This window comes from Eptesicus fuscus, chromosome 20, assembly GCF_027574615.1.
Source record: "Eptesicus fuscus isolate TK198812 chromosome 20, DD_ASM_mEF_20220401, whole genome shotgun sequence".
NCBI lineage: Eukaryota > Metazoa > Chordata > Mammalia > Chiroptera > Vespertilionidae > Eptesicus > Eptesicus fuscus.
The window spans coordinates 12,435,315-12,456,845 of record NC_072492.1 but is presented as its reverse complement, the minus strand read 5'-3'; the positions used below and the strand labels follow the sequence as shown (position 1 = coordinate 12,456,845).

General features: G+C 49.4%; 2 protein-coding genes across 2 annotated transcripts; one reads left to right on the top strand and one right to left on the bottom strand.

The window, feature by feature from the left end:
* Window positions 1-28: 28 nt before the first annotated feature.
* On the top strand, window positions 29-3,138 carry SLC25A11 (solute carrier family 25 member 11). The gene is made up of 8 exons (XM_008156712.3): window positions 29-299; window positions 859-1,011; window positions 1,096-1,302; window positions 1,475-1,565; window positions 1,644-1,734; window positions 1,817-1,916; window positions 1,997-2,048; window positions 2,183-3,138. Exons 1-8 carry the CDS (start codon window positions 205-207, stop codon window positions 2,336-2,338), a joined length of 945 nt encoding a protein of 314 aa, XP_008154934.1. The 5' UTR covers window positions 29-204; the 3' UTR covers window positions 2,339-3,138.
* Window positions 3,139-5,291: 2,153 nt separating this feature from the next.
* GP1BA (glycoprotein Ib platelet subunit alpha) lies at window positions 5,292-7,840 on the bottom strand. Its single transcript, XM_054709496.1, has 2 exons — window positions 7,755-7,840; window positions 5,292-7,534 (listed from the first exon to the last, which is right to left on the bottom strand). Exon 2 carries the CDS (start codon window positions 7,526-7,528, stop codon window positions 5,333-5,335), a length of 2,196 nt encoding a protein of 731 aa, XP_054565471.1. The 5' UTR covers window positions 7,529-7,534; window positions 7,755-7,840; the 3' UTR covers window positions 5,292-5,332.
* Window positions 7,841-21,531: the final 13,691 nt, after the last annotated feature.

Below are 21,531 nucleotides of genomic sequence, written 5' to 3'. Positions count from 1 at the left end.
TACATCTTTGAGCTCCTCCTTCAGCTCCGCCTTACTCCCGGCCACCTTTGCGCTGCGCGCCTGCGCCGTCATCCCCGTGGTTCGGGACCCCGGAGCTGCCGGCCTGTGCGCGCGCGCCCTCGCCCCTGTTGCGCGTGGTGTCACCTTGGGCGCGAGCGGGGCCGCGCGTGCACGGGACCGGGTGTCCAGGGCCATCGAGTAGCGATGGCGGCGACGGCGAGTCCCGGGGCCGGCGGGATGGACGGGAAACCCCGTACGTCCCCTAAGTCAGTCAAGTTCCTGTTTGGGGGCCTGGCCGGGTAAGCGCAGGCCCTAGGGATGGTAAAGAGGAGGAAGGGACGGGTGCAAGGAACCGGGCCCAGTTCATCTTGGGGTCTGTTGCAGTGTACTGAGCCGGCACGGGGTCAGCGCCGACCTTCTTCGAGGTCCTTGATGGGATACCAGGATATTTTTACCTATTGCAGGGCCCTTACTAGGCTGCATGCGGGGTCATTGCAAGGCTCCCGCTGGGCGGCCACCTGAATTTCTCAACCCGCTGCTTGGCTCTGCCGGGTTTATGGAGTTCCAGGTCATTGCATGACTCCTGCCGGTCCTGAATGGGTCGGACTGCATGCAGTCCCGTCACTGCTTGACCCCCTTGGAGTTTATGGAGCACTTTCATTGCATGCTGGATCATTGGACGGTGTAGACCCATTACTCTTGATACACGCATTGACTTATGTCTTTTACACATGTCCAACGACCTCCTGAACATTTAGTCAATAGTATGGCAGGCCCTGCCCCTTGTGACTTGTTGCCAGGTGCCAGTAGGCATCGGTAGATCTGGGACACCTTGACTCTACCCCTGTCTTCCCCCAGGATGGGAGCTACAGTTTTTGTACAACCCCTGGACCTGGTGAAGAACCGGATGCAGCTGAGCGGGGAAGGAGCCAAAACGCGGGAGTACAAAACCAGCTTCCATGCCCTTACCAGTATCCTTAAGGCAGAAGGGCTGAGGGGCATTTACACCGGGTATTGAGGCCACAGGATGGGGATTAGGGTACGGGTTGGCAGCTCCAGACCTTGGCCTAATACACTGACCCCTTCACTCCCCAGGTTGTCAGCTGGCCTACTGCGCCAGGCCACTTACACCACCACTCGCCTTGGCATTTATACTGTGCTGTTTGAACGCCTGACTGGGGCTGATGGTACACCTCCTGGCTTTCTGCTGAAGGCCCTGATTGGCATGACTGCAGGTGCAACTGGTGCCTTTGTGGGAACACCAGCTGAGGTGGCTCTTATTCGCATGACTGCCGATGGCCGGTGAGTTCCAGGTCTGAGCCCGCCTCCAGCTCCATTCCTTGGAATCTAGAATTAAGGATTAACTTATCTTCAATCTCAAGCAGAGCATTCATCTGTTCTGGACTCCCTTTCTTTGTTCCTGTGGGACAGGATAGTCTGTCCTGAGCTTGGCCTCTCCCTGCCTTCCCACCAGGCTCCCAGCTGACCAACGCCGTGGCTACAAAAATGTGTTTAATGCCCTGATTCGAATCGCTCGGGAGGAGGGGGTCCCCACACTATGGAGGGTGAGTGAAGGGGCTGGAGACCTGAGGGATGGGGTCAGGTCCCAGACATTTCTGAATCCTCTCCCACTCCCCACCCAGGGCTGCATCCCCACCATGGCTCGGGCGGTCGTCGTCAATGCTGCCCAGCTCGCCTCTTACTCCCAGTCTAAGCAGTTCTTACTGGACTCAGGTGAGACCTAGAGCTGGACCCTTAGCTCCCAGCCTGGCCTGAGCAGGGCTCTGACTGCCACTCCCTGCTCCATCTCCCCCAGGTTACTTCTCTGACAACATCTTGTTGCACTTCTGTGCCAGCATGATCAGTGGCCTGGTCACTACTGCTGCCTCCATGCCCGTGGACATTGTCAAGACCCGGTGAGTCTGCAGGCCTGGGCCTGGAGAAGGAAGGGAGGGCCCTCGTTGTGTCTCTCACGCCCCTGCCTTCTCTCCTTCAGGATCCAGAACATGCGAATGATTGACGGGAAGCCGGAATACAAAAACGGCCTGGTGAGGAAACAGGGCTGGGGGCTTGGGCTGGAGGATTGGATGTCCTGGGAAAACAGTGAGGGTAGCTGGGTATGAGGGCCAGGGCCCCAGAGGCCAGGTCCGAGCCCCAGTGTCCTGCCCACCTGCCTGTCTAGGATGTGCTGGCGAAGGTCGTGCGCTACGAGGGCTTCTTCAGCCTGTGGAAGGGCTTTACACCGTACTATGCCCGCCTGGGCCCCCACACCGTCCTCACCTTCATCTTCTTGGAGCAGATGAACAAGGCCTACAAGCGTCTTTTCCTCAGTGGCTGAGGCAGGCGAGGGGCCTGGAGCCACTGTGCTGGGCTCCCACTCGCCTGCTGCTCCTACAGTCAGTGTGCCCTGGGGGGCCTGGACTGCTGCCCTGGGCCCCTCTATTTATTTTCCCTCCACAGTGTGGTTCCTTCCTCTGCCGTAAAGGAGTTTGGTCTGCCCTACCCCTGCTCCAGCTCACCCTGCTTGTCCTGATCCTCATGACCTCTCTGTCCCTGGCTGTGCCTTGGAGGAAGCTGAGAAACTCCCTGAGAATTTCCAGCCTTCTCTTGGGTGTTAGTTTCAGGACACATAGGACAGCAGAAGATTCCCCTTCTCAGTAGGGAAACCAAGGCAGAGCTGAGGGACTAGAGAGAGCGGAAGCTGTCAAGATGGTCAGAGGGTCTGCAGTGAGAGGACATAATAAATTGGATTTCCTCTACTTCACTGAGGACATCATCATTGGCTGGATAACACTACCCCCAAATTTGAAGAGTTGTGAGGGCTGGAGGGGGAGGAGACTGGACAAAGAAGCGATGCCCCTGGAGAACAGAAACTGGAGTTTTTAAGAAAAACTATTAAAGAAAAAGCACCTGCTGGTTTTATGAAAACGCGATGTCAATCAGTCTCATTGTGGCAGCTGCCTGGGTGAGGGAAACCAAAACCCAGGCACTGTGTCTTGCTTCCCAGCCACTTGCCCAAGAATGCGACAGACGCACAAGTCAGCACAAGTCGGCTCACATAATCCCCAGGAGAGCCTCGGATCTGGTGACTGCTTCTGTGGCCTAAAGAGGGAGGGAATAAAGAGTATGAGAAGAGAAGGCTGACCTGCATGTGTGTGGGGGTGCATTTCTGAGGGAGGGCTTGGGGGAGTGAGCACAGGAGCCAGACTCCCAAAGCCTGGAGTTTGAGGAGCCAGAGACTTGATCTGGGCACTAGGTTGGGGAGAGTGGCTGCCTTGTCTGCGTGACTCCCAGACCCTGGCCTCTAGGAGCCCACAAACCTCTTGGGGCATAAAAGGGTATGAGAAGGTCAACTGGAAGGAGGGTTGGGCAGTAAAGTCTGACGGCTTGTGAGCCAGGTCAGGGGACAGGCAGGCAGCAGGTGGGAGCTGTCCTCTTGGCAGAGCCTCTTGATAGAAGTGGGGCTCAGCAGCCTGGCATCGTGCTGGGCCCTCCCACCTCTGCCGGTCTTTACCTGCTCCATGTACATGCTGGCCTGGGCCTTGTGGCCACTTTGAGACACTTGAGGCCTAAGTCATACTAAGGAATTCCAAGTCCAGAGGGGAAGATGGCACAGGAGCAGTTCGGGGAACTGGGAGTGGAGCAATAGGAGCACCCGGCTCTGCCTGGGTGAGGAGAGACCTGTGCACAGTAGCAGACTGGCTGGGGAAAGGGGGCGGGGCCGTTCTGGCTGACAAGACAGGAAAGGCTGGGGAGCAGGTGCAGTAGCCGGGACACAGGTGGTGAAGTGTTTGTGAGATGAAGCTGAAGTGTTCGATGGATCGGTGCACAGAAGTCCTTAATTGTCATGCTCAAGTGTTTATCCTGTACCCAGGGAAGAGTTCAGAGCAGGAGACATTCAGTTGGGTTTTCAAATTAGGAAGCTTCTTCCAGCACCACCTGGAGAGGGGTGTTATTCTCTGGGCCCCAGGCCTTGATTTGGGCTGGAGGCAAGGTAGGAGAGGGGCCACCAAATGTGAGGAGAATGGGAGAATCTGGCAAGACGAGACAAGTGGGTCCCATTAGCATGCATCCTAGCTTGAGAGTAGGAAATACTATTCAGGAAAACCCACACCTTTCCTCTGTCCCACTCACCTGGACAGCACAGGAAAGCTGCGTTTCTGAGGCTGCAGGTGAGAGCAAGCACCCACCTTCACTCCTAGTTCTGCGGGCCACAGACAGGCCTCAGTGGTGTTACTAACCTCCAGGGAAACGTATGGTTCTTGATCTGGAACTGGTGCTTGGGATGGCCTGGGGGGTGGTCACCCCTGGAGGAGACAAGTAGGCACCCCAAGCAGGGAAGTGCAGTCTAAGGCTAGATCTTTTGGGGTGAGTAATGCAACTAGAGTGGGGGGAGTTGGAGCCCTGGGAATGCCAGGGACAGGTGTCCCAGCCACTCTCCCTCTCCAAAAGAACTTCAAAGTTTTCTTTTTGAAATTATTTTTTATTATACAAATAATATGATGATAGAAAATGCCAAGCAGAGGAAAGGAAAACCATATTTATACCATCCCAAGACAATCAGGGTTCACATTTTGATAAATCTCTTCAAATTTTCAATACACAGATAAATGTGGGGGCCGCTCTTCTATTTTTTTTTTAAACATATTTTATTGATTTTTTACAGAGAGGAGGAGAGAGGGATAGAGAGTTAGAAACATCGACCAGCTGCCTCTTGCACACCCCCTACTGGGGATGTGCCCGCAACCAGGGTACATGCCCCTTGACCGGAATCGAACCTGGGACCCTTGAGTCTGCAGGCCGACGCTCTATCCACTGAGCCAAACCGGTTTCGGCCGCTCTTCTATTTTTTTAAAAATACTTTTATTGGTTTGTTGTTGTTTTTTTTTTAAGAGAGAGAGAGAGGAATAGAGAGGTAGAAACATCAATCATCAATTGGCTGCCTCCTGCGTGCCCCACACTGGGGATTGAGCCCACAACCCAGGCATGTGCCCTGACCAGGAATTGAACCATGACCGCTTGGTTTATAGGACGATGCTCAATCGCTAAGCCACACCAGCCAGACTCTATTCTGTTTTTTATTTGCTTTTTCCTAAAACTTCCCCAAAGTGGTAAAAACCTAGTGGTCTGACACCCCACCTACATCCAATGCTGTTTTCTATGAACCACCCCACTTCCTCTCCTGGCTTACTGGTGTTGAGGTTATGTTCCTGTGGTAAAAAAGTAATTAAGACCTCCCCCTGACCCTGTGATTTTCACTAGCCCCCACCCCCCACTAGATCCCAGTAAGAAAGCCCATTAGAGCCTCTCAAAGTCCCCAAATCACCCAACCTCAGAGGCTGTGGCCAGAGTACCTAATGCCCACTGTACCCAGCAGGTCCTGACCACGACCCAGACTCAGGGCTGAGGGCCGCCGTCCTGCCACCAGAGGCCCTACACGGCCATTAGGCCGGATCCACAGGAAGAGGCTGGAGCGGAAAGTTGGGAGTGATCCTTGGAGGAAAAGCAGCCAGGCCCGGGGCACAGCCACTTGCCTTCCCCTCTGCAGCTCCAGATGGGAGGTGTGCTTGGCTATGTTCAGGGCAACAGGCTGGCCAAAGTCCAGGGCCTGTGCTTTCATGTGCCGGAGCCAGATCAGCAGCAGGATGAGGACCACAGAAGCAAACAGGAGCCAGAGGAGACCCAAGATGTAGAAGCCCAGGGAAAGGAGACAGCAAAAGTCGGGCTTGAGAAAAGGGTCATTTCTGGAGCTACCCACATTCCCTTGAGCCAATCCTCGGACCTTGGCGAGGTCAACAAAGTCAGAGATGTTTGTTGTGGATTCTAAGGGAGGGAGGGAGGTGGGTTCTGTGGTGGTTAATGTGGTCAGTTCTGAGGTGGTATGGAGTGTGGTGGGTTCTGAGGTGGTTGGGGTTGTGATGGGTTTTGGGGTGGTCAGGGTTGTGGGTTCTGGGGTGGCCCGGGTTGTGGTGGGTTCTGGGGTGGTCAGGATTGTGGTGGACTCTGGGGTGGTCAGGGTTGTGGGTTCTGGGGTGGTCAGGGCTATGGTGGTTTCTGGGGTGCTCGGGGTTGTGATGGGTTTTGGGGTGGTCAGGGTTGTGGGTTCTGGGGTGGTCAGGGTTGTGGGTTCTGGGGTGGTCTGGGTTGTGGGTTCTGGGGTGGTCGGGGCTGTGGTGGGCTTGGGGGTGGTCGGGGCTGTGGTGGGCTCTGGGGTGGTCAGGGTTGTGGGTTCTGGGGTGGTCGGGGCTATGGTGGGCTCTGGGGTGGTTGGGGCTGTGGTGGGCTCTGGGGTGGTCGGGGCTATGGTGGGCTCTGGGGTGGTTGGGGCTGTGGTGGGCTCTGGGGTGGTCGGGGCTGTGGTGGGCTCTGGGGTGGTCGGGGCTGTGGTGGGCTCTGGGGTGGTCGGGGCTGTGGTGGTTTCAGTCGTGGATTTGGGAGTGTGGGAGAATGTAATGGATTCTAACGTGGTTGGAAATGTGGTCTGTTTCTTAGTGGACTCGGGGGTTGGAGGCAAGTAGGGCACTTGGCTGGCTGGAGAAGCAGTAGATTCTGAGTAGAGTAGGCCCCAGTGAGTCGTATGGGCTTTGGTGCTGGTGACCACAGCCCTTCTGGTAGGCACCTTCTCACTCGTACGGTCCTCGTCATATTCATCATAGTCCTCTGAGCCATCCCCAACTTTGAGAGGCGCGCAGTCCTTCCCGAAGTACGCAGAGACGGGTACTGAGGGCGGATTGACACATTGCACGCTCTTCACATTGGGGGTCATGGCTTTGTTATCCACACCCTCCTTCCATAAGTAGACATTGTCAGCGTTGTGTCGCAGCCAGCGACTGAAATAAAGGATGTCGCAGTCGCAGAACCAGGGGTTGCTGTGGAGAAAAGCAAAAGGCAGAAGGCGGTTTCCAAAGAAGCCCTCTGGTATTGTTCGCAGCCAGTTTCCTTGGAGGTAGAGGGTGTCAAGCTCCTCCAACCCATCCAGGAGCTCAAGGGGCAGCTCCTGCAACTCGTTGTCGGCCAGATTGAGCTTCCTCAGCTGGACTGTGGACGCCAGGAGCCGGGGTGGCAGAGTCTTCAGCTTGTTGCCACGCAGGGAGAGCTCGTGGAGGTGGCTCAGGCCATCCAGGGCACCCGGAGACAACGAGGTCAGCTTGTTGAAGGAGGCGTCCAGGGTAGTGAGTGCTGGCAGAGTCTGTCCTAGCGAGGGCAGGCTTGCCAACTTGTTGCGGGGTATCTCCAGGGTCTCCAGCAGTGGTAGTTTCACATCAGCCTGCAGTTCGGTCAGTTGGCTGTCACCCAGATGCAGCTGAGTAAGGCTAGTCAGAGGCTCTAGGGACGCCATGGAGAAGGTGTGCAGGGGGTTCTCACCCAGGCGGAGGATGGTGGTGCCTGGTGGCAAATCTGAAGGCATTGCCTTCAGACCCCGATTATCACAGTTCACTTCCACCTGGCTGGCCACTGTGGAGACCTCACAGGAGGGATCAGAGTGTGAAAGGCTCGGTAGCAGGAGCAGCAAGAGGAGGAGAGGCATGAGGACCTGTGGGCAAGGGGAGTTTGAGTGGGTACCTCACTGGCCCCAGGCCCTAGCCCTCGCTGAAGCCTCCAGGATCCTTTCCAGAAACTTGGCTCCCACACCTCCCAACCTCTCCGCTCCCCTCTCCCGCCCTTGTCCCCCAAAGCCTTAACTGCTATCTCCAGGTCCTTGGCTCTCATCCTTCCCGCAGACGCCCTCCCCTCCCGGCCAAACCCCAGCTTACGGGCAGGCAGAAGGGCAGGCAGAAAAACCTCCGGAGGCACAGAGCTTCTCCCAGGGTGTGACTGGGTCCTTCTTCCAGCTCGAGGGAGGGCCTGGGCAGGGGCAGGAAGGGAATGGGGATGGGAGGAAGTGCCAACCTGATAGGGACTCCTGTGACCCAGTGAACAGTCTCCCTCCCGGACACAGGCCCTTATCACCCCCTTCCACAGCTTTCCCCCAAGCCCTCCTTTTGGCTCTACTCTCTCCCACTTTCCTTCTACATCAGGGAGATTGGGAGTGGACTTCTTTAACCACCACCCTCATCCAGCTTTTAGAAACCCCTCCAGCTGCCACTCTCACTTCCCCTTCACAGCTACATCCTTAGCATTGCCTAATTTTAACCCTCACCTCCACCCCTCCACTGGTTCAGCATTCTCGCCAAAGTTGCCAGTGCCCCCAACCCCTCTACAACCTCTGGACACTTCTCCATTATGATCTTACTTATTTTCCGCAGCCTGCATACTCACAGTCACACCCACCTTGAGACTCATAATACTAATTTTCCTGGTTTTCTCTTACCTTTCCGGCTAGCCCTTCCCCATCTCCTTTGTGGATTCTTCTTCCTCTGTCCTTCATGAAAATTAACCAGCCCCCAGACTTTGGTTCTTTGGGCCTCTTTTTTTCTTCTTTTTTTTATGCTACACAAACACCTGAGATTATCCTTGTCCATTCCCTTGCATTCAACTACCACTTGTACCCCAGCGACTTAAAATTTTATCTCTAGCCCAGACCTCTCTCTTGAGACCCAAACACATTTATCCCACTGCCTTTTGGATTTCTGGAGTGTCCCAAAGACACTAGAACAATGTGTTCAAAACAGAGCTCATCGCCCTGGCCGGTTTGGCTCAGTGGATAGAGCGTCAGCCTTCGGACTGAAGGGCCCCAGGTTCGATTCTGGTCAAGGGCATGTACCTTGGTTGCAGGCACAAACCCAGTGGGGAGTGTGCAGGAGGCAGCTGATGGATGTTTCTCTCTCATCGATGTTTCTGACTCTCTATCCTCTCTCCCTTCCTCTCTATAAAAAATCAATAAAATATATTAAAAAAAACAACAACAAAAAAAAAAACCAGAGCTCTTCATGTCTCTCCAAGAAGCTTATCCTCCCATGTTGTCCAGCCTGGTGAATGGTACCATTATGCATTGATTTGTCTACTAGCAATTTTCAACCGTTTTCATTTCATGGCACACAAACTAATTACTAAAATTCTGCAGCACACCAAAAAATACATTTTTTGCTGATCTGACAAAAAAATAGGTATAACTTTGACTGATTTATAAAAAAAAATAAATAATGGTAACTACCTACCCTTTTTGCTCCAAAGTGACTTTTTTAAAAGTCAGGTGCCATTAAAAAAAAAAAAAATTAAAAAAAAAAAAAAAAGCCAGGTGACTGTATTTGTATATAAGGATTTCTGGTACCAAAACGTAACCAATCAATTGCAACCTTGTTATGCAACATGATCAACAAGATGCAACTCTATTATATGACATATATTTATGGTTCAAGATGGCATTCACACTGGACTGCTATTGTTTTGGCTATTGTTATTTATTTATTTACTAGAAGCCCGTTTGCACAAAGATTTGTGCAAGACATTCATTCACCTGGCTGCCTGCGCCAGTTTTCCGCTGGCACCAGGGGACCCAGGCCTTGGCTCTGGCCACCGTCTTCCGCCTTCTTTCAGGGTCAGGGCTTGGCCCTGGGCTGCGGCGGCGCGGGGCAGGCACTGCCCGCCCCACGCTGCCAGCAGCGATCTGAGCGCCTCCCGCCGGCCCGGGTCCCTCAGCCGCTCAGCAATGGAGGGCGAGGCAGAGTGTGGGAGCTGCCATCTTGGTTAATTTGCATAGCGCCCTGATTGGCTGTGGGCATAGCGGAGGTACGGTCAATTAGCATGTTACCCTTTTATTAGGTAGGATTTTTCAAAGTAACATCATTTTTATTTATTTTTAATATATTTTTATTGCTTTTAGAGAGAGGAAGGGAAAAGGAGAGAGATAGAAACATCGATGACAGAGAGACATGGGTTGACACTCAATTACTGAGCCACACCGGCCAGGCTGTTGTCATTTTTCTTTTCTTTTTTTAAAAAAATATATTTTATTGATTTTTTACAGAGAGGAAGAGATAGGGATAGAGAGTTAGAAACATCGATGAGAGAGAAACATCGATCAGCTGCCTCTTGCACACCCCCGACTGGGTATGTGCCCGCAACCAAGATACATGCCCTTGACCGGAATCGAACCTGGGACCCTTGAGTCCGCAGGCCGACGCTCTATCCACTGAGCCAAACCGGTTTCGGCTGTTGTCATTTTTCTGTTTGTTTTTTTTTGTTAATCCTCACCCAAGGATATTTTCCCATTGATTTTAGAGAGAGTGTTAGGGAGGGTAAGGGACAGAGAGAGAGAAACATCAATGTGTCTCTTTCACATCTATTGGTTGCCTCCTGCGTGTGCCCTGACTGGGCTGGGGATTGAGCCTGCAACCGAGGTACATGCTTCACTGGAATTGAACATGAGATCCTTCAGTCCATGGGCTGACGCTCTAACTACTGAGCCAAACCAGGTAGGGCTGTTGTCATTTTTAAAAATGTGACAGTCTAAGGGAAAAGAGGTCAGGGCCCTGACTAAATAGCCAGGTATTGCATGTTTTAAAAATTCTTGCAGCACACTAGTGTGCCGCAGCATACTGGTTGAAAATCACTGGTCTGGCCCAGCCAGTGTTGCTCAGTGGTTGAGTGTCGACCCATGAACCAAGAGGTCACTGGTTCGATTCCCAGTCAGGGCACATGCCTGGGTTTCAGGCTTAATCCCCAGTAGGAGGTGTGCAGGAGGCAGCTGATCAATGTTTCTCTATCATTGATGTTTCTATCTACCCCTCTCCCTTCTTCTCTCTCAAATCAATAAAAACATATTTTAAAAAACTGCTGGTCTGGTCCTGGCTTGTTAGAGTGTCATCCTGATATGCCAAGGTTGTGGATTTGTGTTCCACTTTGTGCACATACAAAAGCAACCAAAGAATGCATCATAAATGGAACAATAAACTGATGTCCCCCTCTCCCTTCCTCTCTCTCTCTCTAAAAACAATAAATTTTTAAAAAATAAAAAGAAAATTGCTGGTCTAAGATAGATACAAAAAAGAACGAAAGATGCCCTGTCTGGTGTGGCTCAGTTGGTTGGACGTCACCTCCTGCACTGAACGGTTGCCAGTTCATTCCTGGTCAGAGCACATGCCTGACTTGTGAGCTCGATCCCCAATGGGGGACATGCAGGAGGCAGCTGATTAATGTTTCACTCTCACATCAATGTGTCTCTCTCGCCCTCTCTCTCAAAATAATATTGATTTTTAAAGTTTTTTTTTTTTTAAAAATAAAGAAAAGAAAAGAACAAAAACAAAGACAAAATGAACCCTAGCCAGTCTGACTCCGTGTATAGCGTCGACCTGCAGACCGAAGGGTCCCGGGTTCGATTCTGGTCAAGGGCACATACCTCAGTTGTAGGCTCCTCCCCCAGCCCAGGCCCTGGTTGGGGGTGCATGCAGGAGGCAACCAATCAATGGGTTTCTCTCACATCGATATTTCTCTCTTCCACTCTTTCAAAAAATCAATGGAAAAATATCCTTGGGTAAGGATTAAAAAAAAAAAAAAAAAGGGCAAAATAAAACAAAAGCCCAAAGGGGGAAAGAGAACAACAGAAAGAAAGAAAATGCTGGTCTAGCCATTCAATCAATACAAACAAAATCCCAGATAGTTATTCTTAACTCCTCCCCTCCCTCATCCCCACATCCAACTTGTCACCAAGTTCCATTGATTTTACCTCCTAATCGCTCTCAAATCCACTTTTTTTCTTTTCCTACTGCCACCATTCCTAGTCCAGGGTGCTATCTTCTCTCTACTGCTTCACCACAACAGCCTCCCTCTGGTATCCTAGCTTTCTGACTTCCCTTTCTCCCATTCTCCACTGGAGCTCTTTCAGAACTTCAGATTTGCTCAAATACTTCACTGCTTATTCATCAATGGCTCTTTACAGGAGGACGTCTAAGACCCCTCACATGACCTATAGAGTCCTGTGCCTACCTCACCAGTCCCATCTCTTAACACTAGACCATTTTCTTTCTTGTGCCTGGGCTCTCTTATCTCTTATCTCCTTCTGCGTAACTCTTACTTATATGGAAAGTTCCAGTCCAGAATTCCTTCATCTAGAAAACCTTTTAGGACTTGCCAACATCAGGTTAGGTGCCTATTTCAGAGATTCAGCCACCATTGCCTAATGATTAACATGCCCTACCTACTGTACCCCAGAAAGGGCCTGAGCCTGCCCTTGTCTACTTGCCATTGGTGACTGGACAAGGGGTGCACACGAGCCAGATGCAGTTAGTCCGCAGTCTTGCCATTTATATATTTGCCAGCCGCAAAAAGTATTTGAAAATGTGGAGAAAAGGAGACAGCAAACAGCAGGAAGTGAGTAGAAAGTTGTATATAGAGAGATTGCGATGTGGGATAAGGCCCTGAGGCTGCTGGGTTTTGCTGCATTAGTAACAGGGCTTATAGTTGTAAGCAGCAGAAGATGATCTGGTTAATTTAGGTGGAAAGGAATTTATTAAAAATACATTGGCTACTTTACAGATTTGTCAGTGAGGGCTAGACAACCAAACCTGGAACTGTGTAGCCAGGACTGTGCCCAGGACTAGGCTGCAGAACCAGTCCGGTGAGCAAAGCACTGCTCCTGCTGCAAGACCAGGTCATTGAAGCTTGACTGCTCCAGCTGCCGAGCCAGGACTCAGTGTTTTCACAACCTCCCGCTGCAGAGAGAGAGCGAGGATTCTGCGCCACTGCTACTCCTCTGTGATACTAACTCCTGAGTCAACATCTGGGGTGACCTGATTGATCATGTGCCTGTGACTCAATAGGTCGGTGAAAGCAAGTATCTGCTATTTCCAACTTCTTTTAAAATATATATTTTATTGATTTTTTACAGAGAGGAAGGGACAGGGATAGAGAGTTAGAAACATCGATGAGAGAGAAACATCCATCAGCTGCCTCCTGCACACCCCCTACTGGGGATGTGCCCAAAACCAAGGTACATGCCCTTGACCAGAATTGAACCTGGGACCCTTGAGTCCGAAGGCCGACGCTCTATCCGCTGAGCCAAACCGGTTAGGGCTATTTCTAGTGTTTGTAATAGGAGCCAAGTTCTGCTTCTCCAAGGATTCATAAGTTGAAGGATTTTTGCAGTCATAGGTAAGAGATTCATGTGCTTGTGCACCTGCTGAAATGATCCTATGTTTCATTTTCTTCACATGTCAATGTCCTTAATTTTTTCCAGTTTTGCATCTTTGAATGCTTGGGATGAACCCTATTTGGCCATTCTGAATTATATTTTCCAGTGTAATTCTAGGTTGGTTTGCTCACATTTTATTTAAAACTTTTACTTCTACATTAGAAGATAAGAGTGGTTGATGTCAGCATCATGACTAAGAAGACTCCATTGTTGCTCCACTTAAACTTGCAACAAGTCATACAACTATAACTCAATAAAGGATCCCTTGCTTAACACACACACCTGGAAGATTCAGGACATCAGAAGGTGGGTGTGTTGAAACAGGGGAAATAGGGGAAGTGGCACGGGGGAAGGACGGGACAGTGGGCACCGATGCCGTTCAGCATCCACTGCGCCTCCCGCAGGGCCAGGGCGGTAGCAGAGGAGATGTCAGGGTGCGGCATCTCCTTCTCTTATGGCCTGGAGCATAAGAGGAGAGATGGTTTCTCACTTGCAAAAGGCCATCTCTCTTCTTTCCCATGGCAGAGCCAGGCAGAGGTGGCTGGGAAGCTTAAAACAACAGACCAGGGCTGACAGCCTTTACCGGGAGGGGGACGGAGCTGCAAGACTGCTAATTTACTCCCCTGCCCACACTCCCTGGCAGAGCCTGGTAAAGAAAACCGAGATGACCTAAGCACCACAGCAAAAGGAAAGTAATCTATCCATCAGCCTGCTGAATTGTTGAGAGCAAACGGTATCTAAACAAGAAAAAAGTTCATTTCCTCCATGCGCAGGCAGAGAAGCAAACCATTAAAGACCATAAACAACGAAGGTAACAGAAAGAAAAAAAGTCCCCAGAAACCAAACTCAACATCAGGGAAGATGATGATTTAAATGACAGAGAATTTAAGATCGCAGTTATGAAGAAGCTCGGTGACGTACACAGAAAGACAGTTCAGTGATCTTTACCAAAGAGAATGAAACTATAAGAGAGAACCGAAAAGGAATTGTGGAGCTGAAGAACTCAATAAGGGAGAAGAGGAATACACTAGAGAACACTGAAAATAGAGCAGCTCAGAGGGAAGAGTGAACATGAAGATGAAAACTTCTAAGTAAAACACAAAAACACAACAACCTGTAAGTGACTCAAGAGGGAGAAGAAAGAGAACTAAGAGGTTGTTGTTGATTTTTTTTAGTTTTTTTTTTTTAATGAAAGAACTCTATGAGAACTTTCTGACTAAATTAGAAAGAGCAACATAAGGATAATATGTATACCAAAAGGAGAAGAGAGGGAGATGGGAACACAGAGCTTAGTGAAAGAAATACTTGATGAGAACTTCCCAAGCTTATGGAAAGAACTGGACTTTAGAATAGAGGAAGCTCACAGACCAATGCTAACAGAACTCCAGGTCACATTTTTTTTTTAAGCATTTAGGTTTTTTTTTTTAAAATATATTTTATTGATTTTTTACAGAGAGGAAGGGAGAGGGATAGAGAGCTAGAAACATCGATTAGATGAGAGAGAAACATCGATCAGCTGCCTCCTGCACACCCCCTACTGGGGATGTGCCCGCAACCAAAGCACATGCCCTTGACCGGAATCGAACCTGGGACCTTTCAGTCCGCAGACCGACGCTCTATCCACTGAGCCAAACTGGTTTCGGCTCCAGGTCACATTTTATTCAAACTGTCAAAAATTAATCTTCTGCCCTTTGAGGATAGAAGACGATGGCATCTGCAGGCCAGGAAGAGACACTCGCCAGGAGCCCATGGCATGCACCCTGACTTGGGACTTCCCGTCTCCAGAATATTCAGAACAAATATCTGTTGTTTAAGTCGGCCATGTGTGCGATATTTTGTGAGATCATTTTCTACCTCTGGATGGTATTATTAAAATTAATTTAAAGGCAAATGCTTATAAGAATTGGGTATTCTAAAATTCTCAGAAATATAGAAACCAACTCAAATGCTTTTAAAGTTCACGTGATCTGCCCAGCCCAGTGTGGCTGAGCAGTTGAGCATCGACCCAGGAACTAAGAGGTCACTGGCTTGATTCCTGGTCAGGGCATATGCCCAGGTTGCGGCCTTGGTCCCTGGTGTGTGTATGTGTGTGTGTGTGTGTGTGTGTGTGTGTGTGTGTGTGGCGGGCGGGGGTGGGGGCAGGAGGCAGCCCATCAGTGATTCTCTCTCATCATTGATGTTTCTATCTCTCTCTCCCTCTCCTTTCCTCTCTGAAATCAATAAAAAATATGTTTTTTAAAAAGTTCATGTGATCTGAGATTAATCCTTAGTAAATAAAAACTAGCTTAAGTTTATTGGTTTAAGTAAAACAGACATGTCTTTATTATACCTGGGTATTACAAAAATAAGTCCATGTTAATAACTGACTTCTTATATGTCTATGAAGTTTTTCTAGAGGTTATAAAATGTCCAAGCTAAATAATGCTAATTTATTGCTTCTTAGTTTTCATTCAACATTGAGGTTTTTCAGGGTTAAAATAATCATGGACTATCTGCAGGAAAACTTCTAGTATATATTGTATGGTAAACAATGGTTGTAGATTAAATACATAGTCAGGACTATGGGAAACCCAAGATGACTGTTTGGATCTTCCCTCTCCCTGGCTCCCCATTTTTTGTGTTTTATTTTTTATTTTTGTATTCCTTCCACGTATCATAGTGCATTTAAGCTGGACTTAGATGAAGACACTTATGAGTTGATATTTTTGAAAGGAGACATTTTACACTATTGCCAGTTTGAAAGAATCCAAGTAAGTAACTGCTTTCTTTCAATGTGAGCTCCAAGGAGATAAAGACTTTAAATATTGTTGTTGTTTTTTTTTGAAAGAACATCAAATAAAAGACAATCTCCAACCTTGTTTGAAGAGACCTTATCAGGTGCCTAACTGCAAATGAATATCTACCCTGGTCTATGGCCATTAAAGACTCCTTGAGGCCCTGGCCGGGTAGTTCAGTTGATTAGAACGTCGTCCCGATATGCCAAGGTTGCAGGTTCCATCTCTAGTCAGAGCATACAAGAATCAACCAATGAATGTATAAATACTGAAATGAATCAATAAATCGATGTTTCTCTCTCTGTCTCTCTTCCTGCCTCTCTCTCTAAAAATAAATAACAGCCCTAGCCAGTTTGGCTCAGTGGATAGAGTGTCAGCCTGTATACCGGAGGGTCCTGGGTTCGATTCTGGTCAAGGGCACGTACCTCGGTTGCAGGCTGCATCCCTGACCCTGGTCAGGACGCATGAAGGAGGCAACCAATCAATGTGTCTCTCATCATTGATGTTTCTATCTCTCTCTCTCTCTCCCTCTCCCTACCTCTCTGAAATCAATTTAAAAATTTTAAATAAAAATAAATAAAGACTCCTTGATGATGAGAAGCCACTGACACCAGAGGTAGACAGCTATCCCAAAATACCCAAAGGCTTGTATATATATGTGTTGATATTGAATTCAGAATCCATTTTGGTTGATTGTTTTTACCTATATGCTAACGATGTTAGTCATAATAATAGTTATACTTGTTCTTTGGATTCTTCTATATAGTCCAGCTATTTATGATTACTGAACATGTATAAGATAACTGTTAATACTCTTTTCCTGGCTTATGTAAATGTAATACTAGCCTTGCCAGTATGGCTCAGTGGATAGAGCATTGGCCTGCGGACTGAAGGGTCCCGAGTTCGATTCTGGTCAAGGGCATGTACCTTGGTTGCAGGCTCGATCCCCAGTGGGGGTTGTGCAGGAGGCAGCTGATGGATGCTATTCTCTCATCAATGTTTCTAACTCTCAATCCCTCTCCCTTCCTCTAAAGAAATCAATAAAAAAATAATACTAGATGCCAGATACAGAAAAATGAGACAGAATGCAGAACTTGGATCATGATAGTTCATAAGACAGAAATGGTTCAGAGTGCTTTATTGCAATGAAGGTCATAGACCAGACTGCCTTCCAATTACCTGCCCCTCCCTTTTGGGGAAATTTTGACCTCAAATAGATCCCATGGTTACAGTATTTTGCCATCTCCAATGGTCAACAAAAGACTTCAATATTGACTCCCGAGGAATGAGCCTTCCTAGTGCTGTGAGACCATACTATCTGTTCCAAAGGTTATCATCAATGCATCCTTTAGGCTGATTAATGATCAAAAGGGGGGCTGTGGATGACAAGGGAAGTTCTATGGAAAGTAACCCACAGGCTGATCTAATCGTAAATTCCTAACTGGGCAGGTCATGGTAGGTAGTTGTGCTCTAGGCCTATCATTTCTTTAGTGAAAGGTTGTTTTGTTTTGTTTTTGTTAATCCTCACCTGAGGATGTTTTTCCACTGATTTTTGGAGAGAGTGGAATGGAGGGGGAGAGACAGAGAGAGAGAAACATCGATTTGTTGCCTCCCACAGGCGCCTCGACTGGGGCCGGGGATCAAGCCTGCAACTCTTCAGTCTGCCAGCGGGCTAGTGAAAGGTTTTTAGCCAGCCCTGAAGAGAGCACATAATCTTGTTAACTACCCTATTAATCCAATCCCAACCTTGCTCTCTCCAATCTTCCTTAGATCACCTCCCTAATTTCAATATACATAAAAGAAGCTGCAAAACTTATTCTCAGGAGTATTCGAGCTCTTGCTCCATGGCATATGTCATCAGTTCGTCTCAAATAGACTCTTATGATTTCAGTAAAGGCTAACAAATGAGAAATCAATAACAAAGAATTATAGAGGCCACCGGAGGAGACTATAACCTACAAAGGAGACCCTATTAGATTATCATCAATTTTTTAAGTAGAAACATTACAAGACAGGAGAGAGTAGGAGGAATCCTACCTAATAATAGACAAATATGCAAATTGACCGTACCTTCTCTATGCCCATGATTGGCCAGGAGGCGCGGGGGGGCGGGACTCGGGGTGGCCGAGGTAGCTGATTGGGCGGGCGGGACGCTGAGCTGCGTCGCCTGCAGTGGCACAAGCTCAGCGTCTGCGCCATGGCTGTGCTGCGGCACAGAAAGGGCCTCTGGGGCAGCGAGCTGACGTCCCGCCGTGCGGACCATCAAAAGCGGGGGAGCTGGGTGCCTGTCCGCTCAGGCAGCAGGCTTCTGAAAGGCCTGGTGCACCAGCGATCGAAAGGAAAGCGTGGGAGCTGGGTGCCTGTCCACTCAGGCACCAGGCCTTTCAGAAGCCTCCGGCGCCTGGTGCACCAGCGGACAGGCACCCAGCTCCCCATGATCAAAAGCGAAAGCGTGTAGGGGACCCTACACGTGCATGATTCAATCATGCACTGGGCCTCTAGTCTTATATAATAAAGAGGGAATATGCAAATTGACCATCACTCTGCCACAAATAAGGCGGCACCCACAGTAGAGGCAGGGGTTTCCATAACAGAAGATGGCTGCACCCACAGCTGAGGCCGAGTTCCCGTAACGAGCCTTAAAGAGCAATCAGCAGGGACCTAAGTCTGCACGCCCCCCAGCCCCTGTGGGGCTTGACAGGGGACCTCAGGCCATGCCCCCTACCCTGGCGCCAGGCCAGGGGACCTCAGGCCATGTCCCCTGCCTGGCAGGGTTTGACAGGAGACCTCAAGGTGCACCCCCCGCCCTGGTGCTGGGCCAGGGGACCTCAGGCTGCTCCCCCCACCCCAGCACCAGGCCAGGGGACTTGAGGCTGCGCCCCCCGCCTGACAGGGCTTGACAGGGGACCTGAGGCCACGCCCTCCGCCCGGTGCGGCTTGACGGAGAACCTCAGGCTGCTCCCCTCACCCCCGGCCAGGGGACCTCAGGCTGTGTCCCCCACCCTAGCGGGGATTGACGGGGACCTGAGGCTGTGCCCCCCTTCCTGTGGAACTTGATAGGGGACCTGAGGCTGCGCCCCCCACCGGGTGGGGCTTGACTGGGGACCTCAGGCTGCGCCCCTGCCCTGGTGCCGGGCCAGGGGACTTGAGGCTGCACCCCCTGCCCAGTGGGGCTTGACAAGGGTGGGACCCACCGGGTCTGGATCTAGCCTAATGGAGGGGGGGGCCGGCCAGGTCTGGGTCTTATGCGATTTTGAGGTGCACGTTGGTGGGTGGGGACTTGACTCTGGGTCCCGTGGTGCACCCCAGATTCTGACAGAAGGAAGCTTTTCATATACATTTTACTAATTTTCTTTCATCTCTGACACTTCTATTATAGAGAAAGGGCAAATAGCAATATTAAAATATTTCCTCTAATTAATCCCCTTTTAATCCAAATTTTGTGCACTGGGCCACTAGTTATTTATAACATTGAAAGAGAAGAACCATCAGCTAATGATAATATATCCAGCAAAAGTCATCCTTTATGCCCTAGCTGGTTTGGCTCAATGGTCAGATTGTCAGCCCAAGGACTAAAGAGTCATGGGGTTGATTCCATCAAGGGCATGTACCTCGGTTGCAGGTTCAATCCCTGGCCCCATGCGGGAGGCAACCAGTTGATGTGTCTCTCTCACATCGATGTTTCTCTCTCTCTCTCCCCCTCCCTTCCATTCTCTCTAAAAAATCAATGGGCCCTAGGCGGTTTGGCTCAGTGGATAGAGCGTCGGCCTGCAGATTGAAGAGTCCTGGGTTCAATTCCAGTCAAGGCCATATGCTCAGGTTGCAGCCTCAATCCCCAGCAGGGGGCATGCAGGAGGCAGCCAATCAATGATTCTCATCATTGATGATTCTCTCTCTCTCTCTCTCTCTCTCTCTCTCTCTCTCTTTAATTTAATAAATCTTTATTGTTCAGATTATTACAATTGTTTCTCTTTTTTCCCCCCATAGGTCTCCTCCACCAGGTTCTTACCCCACCCTCTACCCTTACCTCCCCGCATTGTCCTCATTCTTTCTTTCTTTCTCTTTCTCTCTCCATTCCTCTCTGAAATCAATAAAAATATATTTTAAAAAATAAATGGAAAAAATTTCCTTCAGTGAGGATTAACAAAACAAAATAAAAATTATCCTTTAGATCTGAAGAAAAAAATAAAGGCTTTCCTAGACAAACAAAAGCTGAGAGAATTTACCACCACCAGACCCACATTACAAGAATTGTTGAAAGAAGCTCTTCTAGCCGAGACCGGTTTGGCTCAGTGGATAGAGCACTGGCCTGCGGACTGAGGGGTCCCGGGTTCGATTCCGGTCAGGGGCGTGTGCCTTGGTTGCGGGTGCATCCCCAGTTGGGGGTGTGCAGGGGGCAGCTGATTGATGTTTCTCTCTCATCAATGTTTCTAGCTCTCTGTCCCTCTCCCTTCCTCTCTGTAAAAAATCAATAAAATATATTTTTTTAAAAAAGAAGCTCTTCTACCACAAACAAAAAGACAAAAGTATACACAGCTTTGAGTAAAATGAACAATAGACAGACAGAAACAGGAAACTGCAAAACTACTTCAGAATAGGATGTTAAATACTTAATTATAGCATAAAGGTTAAAGGGGGAAGGGAGACATTAAAAATAACTACAATTACTGCAATTTGGTAACAAATGCACAACATAAAGAGAGATAATTTGTAACAACAAAATCATAAAAGGGGAGGAGAAAAAGGATTGAACAGATACAGGTGAATGAAGATAAGAGGCAAGTAGAAGAAAAAGGACTATTTTATGCATGAGACGTTTTACACAAACATAATAGTAACCACAAAACAAAAATCCAGAGCTAAAACATGAAACAAAAAAAGAAAAAGTGAGCAGAAAAAAACATAATAATAAACCACCAAAACAAAATAGTGAACAGAATCACAAGGGAAAAGAAACAATGGAGATACAGATCAATCAGAAAATGAGAGATAAAATGGCTGTAGTAAGTCCCCATCCTACCTAATAATAGAGTAACATGTAAATTACCATCACTCCGCTATGCCCACGATTGGGTGGTGGGAGGCTGGGGGGGCGGGACTCGGGGTGGCCTATCCGGCCATTGAGAGGCACGGATCTGCTGCCACTGAGGGGGGCTACCCTGCTGTTGAGAGGCGTCCCGCCCCCTGTGCCTCTCAACGGTCAGATCCTCGGCCGCTGAGGGGGCCTGCCTCGGACACCCGGCTGCGCCTCTCAACGGCAGGGTAGCCAGGTGTCCGCTGCAGCCCCCCTCAGCGGCCGTTGAGAGGCGCAGGGGGCGGGAGTCCCACCCCCTGCACCTCTCAACAGCAGGGTAGCCCCCCTCAGCCGCTGCGGACCATCAAAAGCGTGGGAGCTGGGTGCCTGTCTGCTCCTCTGCCGAGCCGGAGGCTTCTGAAAGGCCTGGTGCCGGAGCAGACAGGCACCTAGCTCCACCGCGAAGAGAGAAAGCGTGTAGGGGACCCTACATGTGCATGATTCAATCATGCACTGGGCCTCTAGTATATCAATAATCACCCTAAGTGTAAATGGACTAAACTCACCAATCAAAAGCACAGAGTAGTGGAATGAATTAATAAACAAGACTCAACTCTAGCCCTAATCGGTTTGGCTCAGTGGATAGAGCATCAGCCTGTGGACTGAAGGGTCCC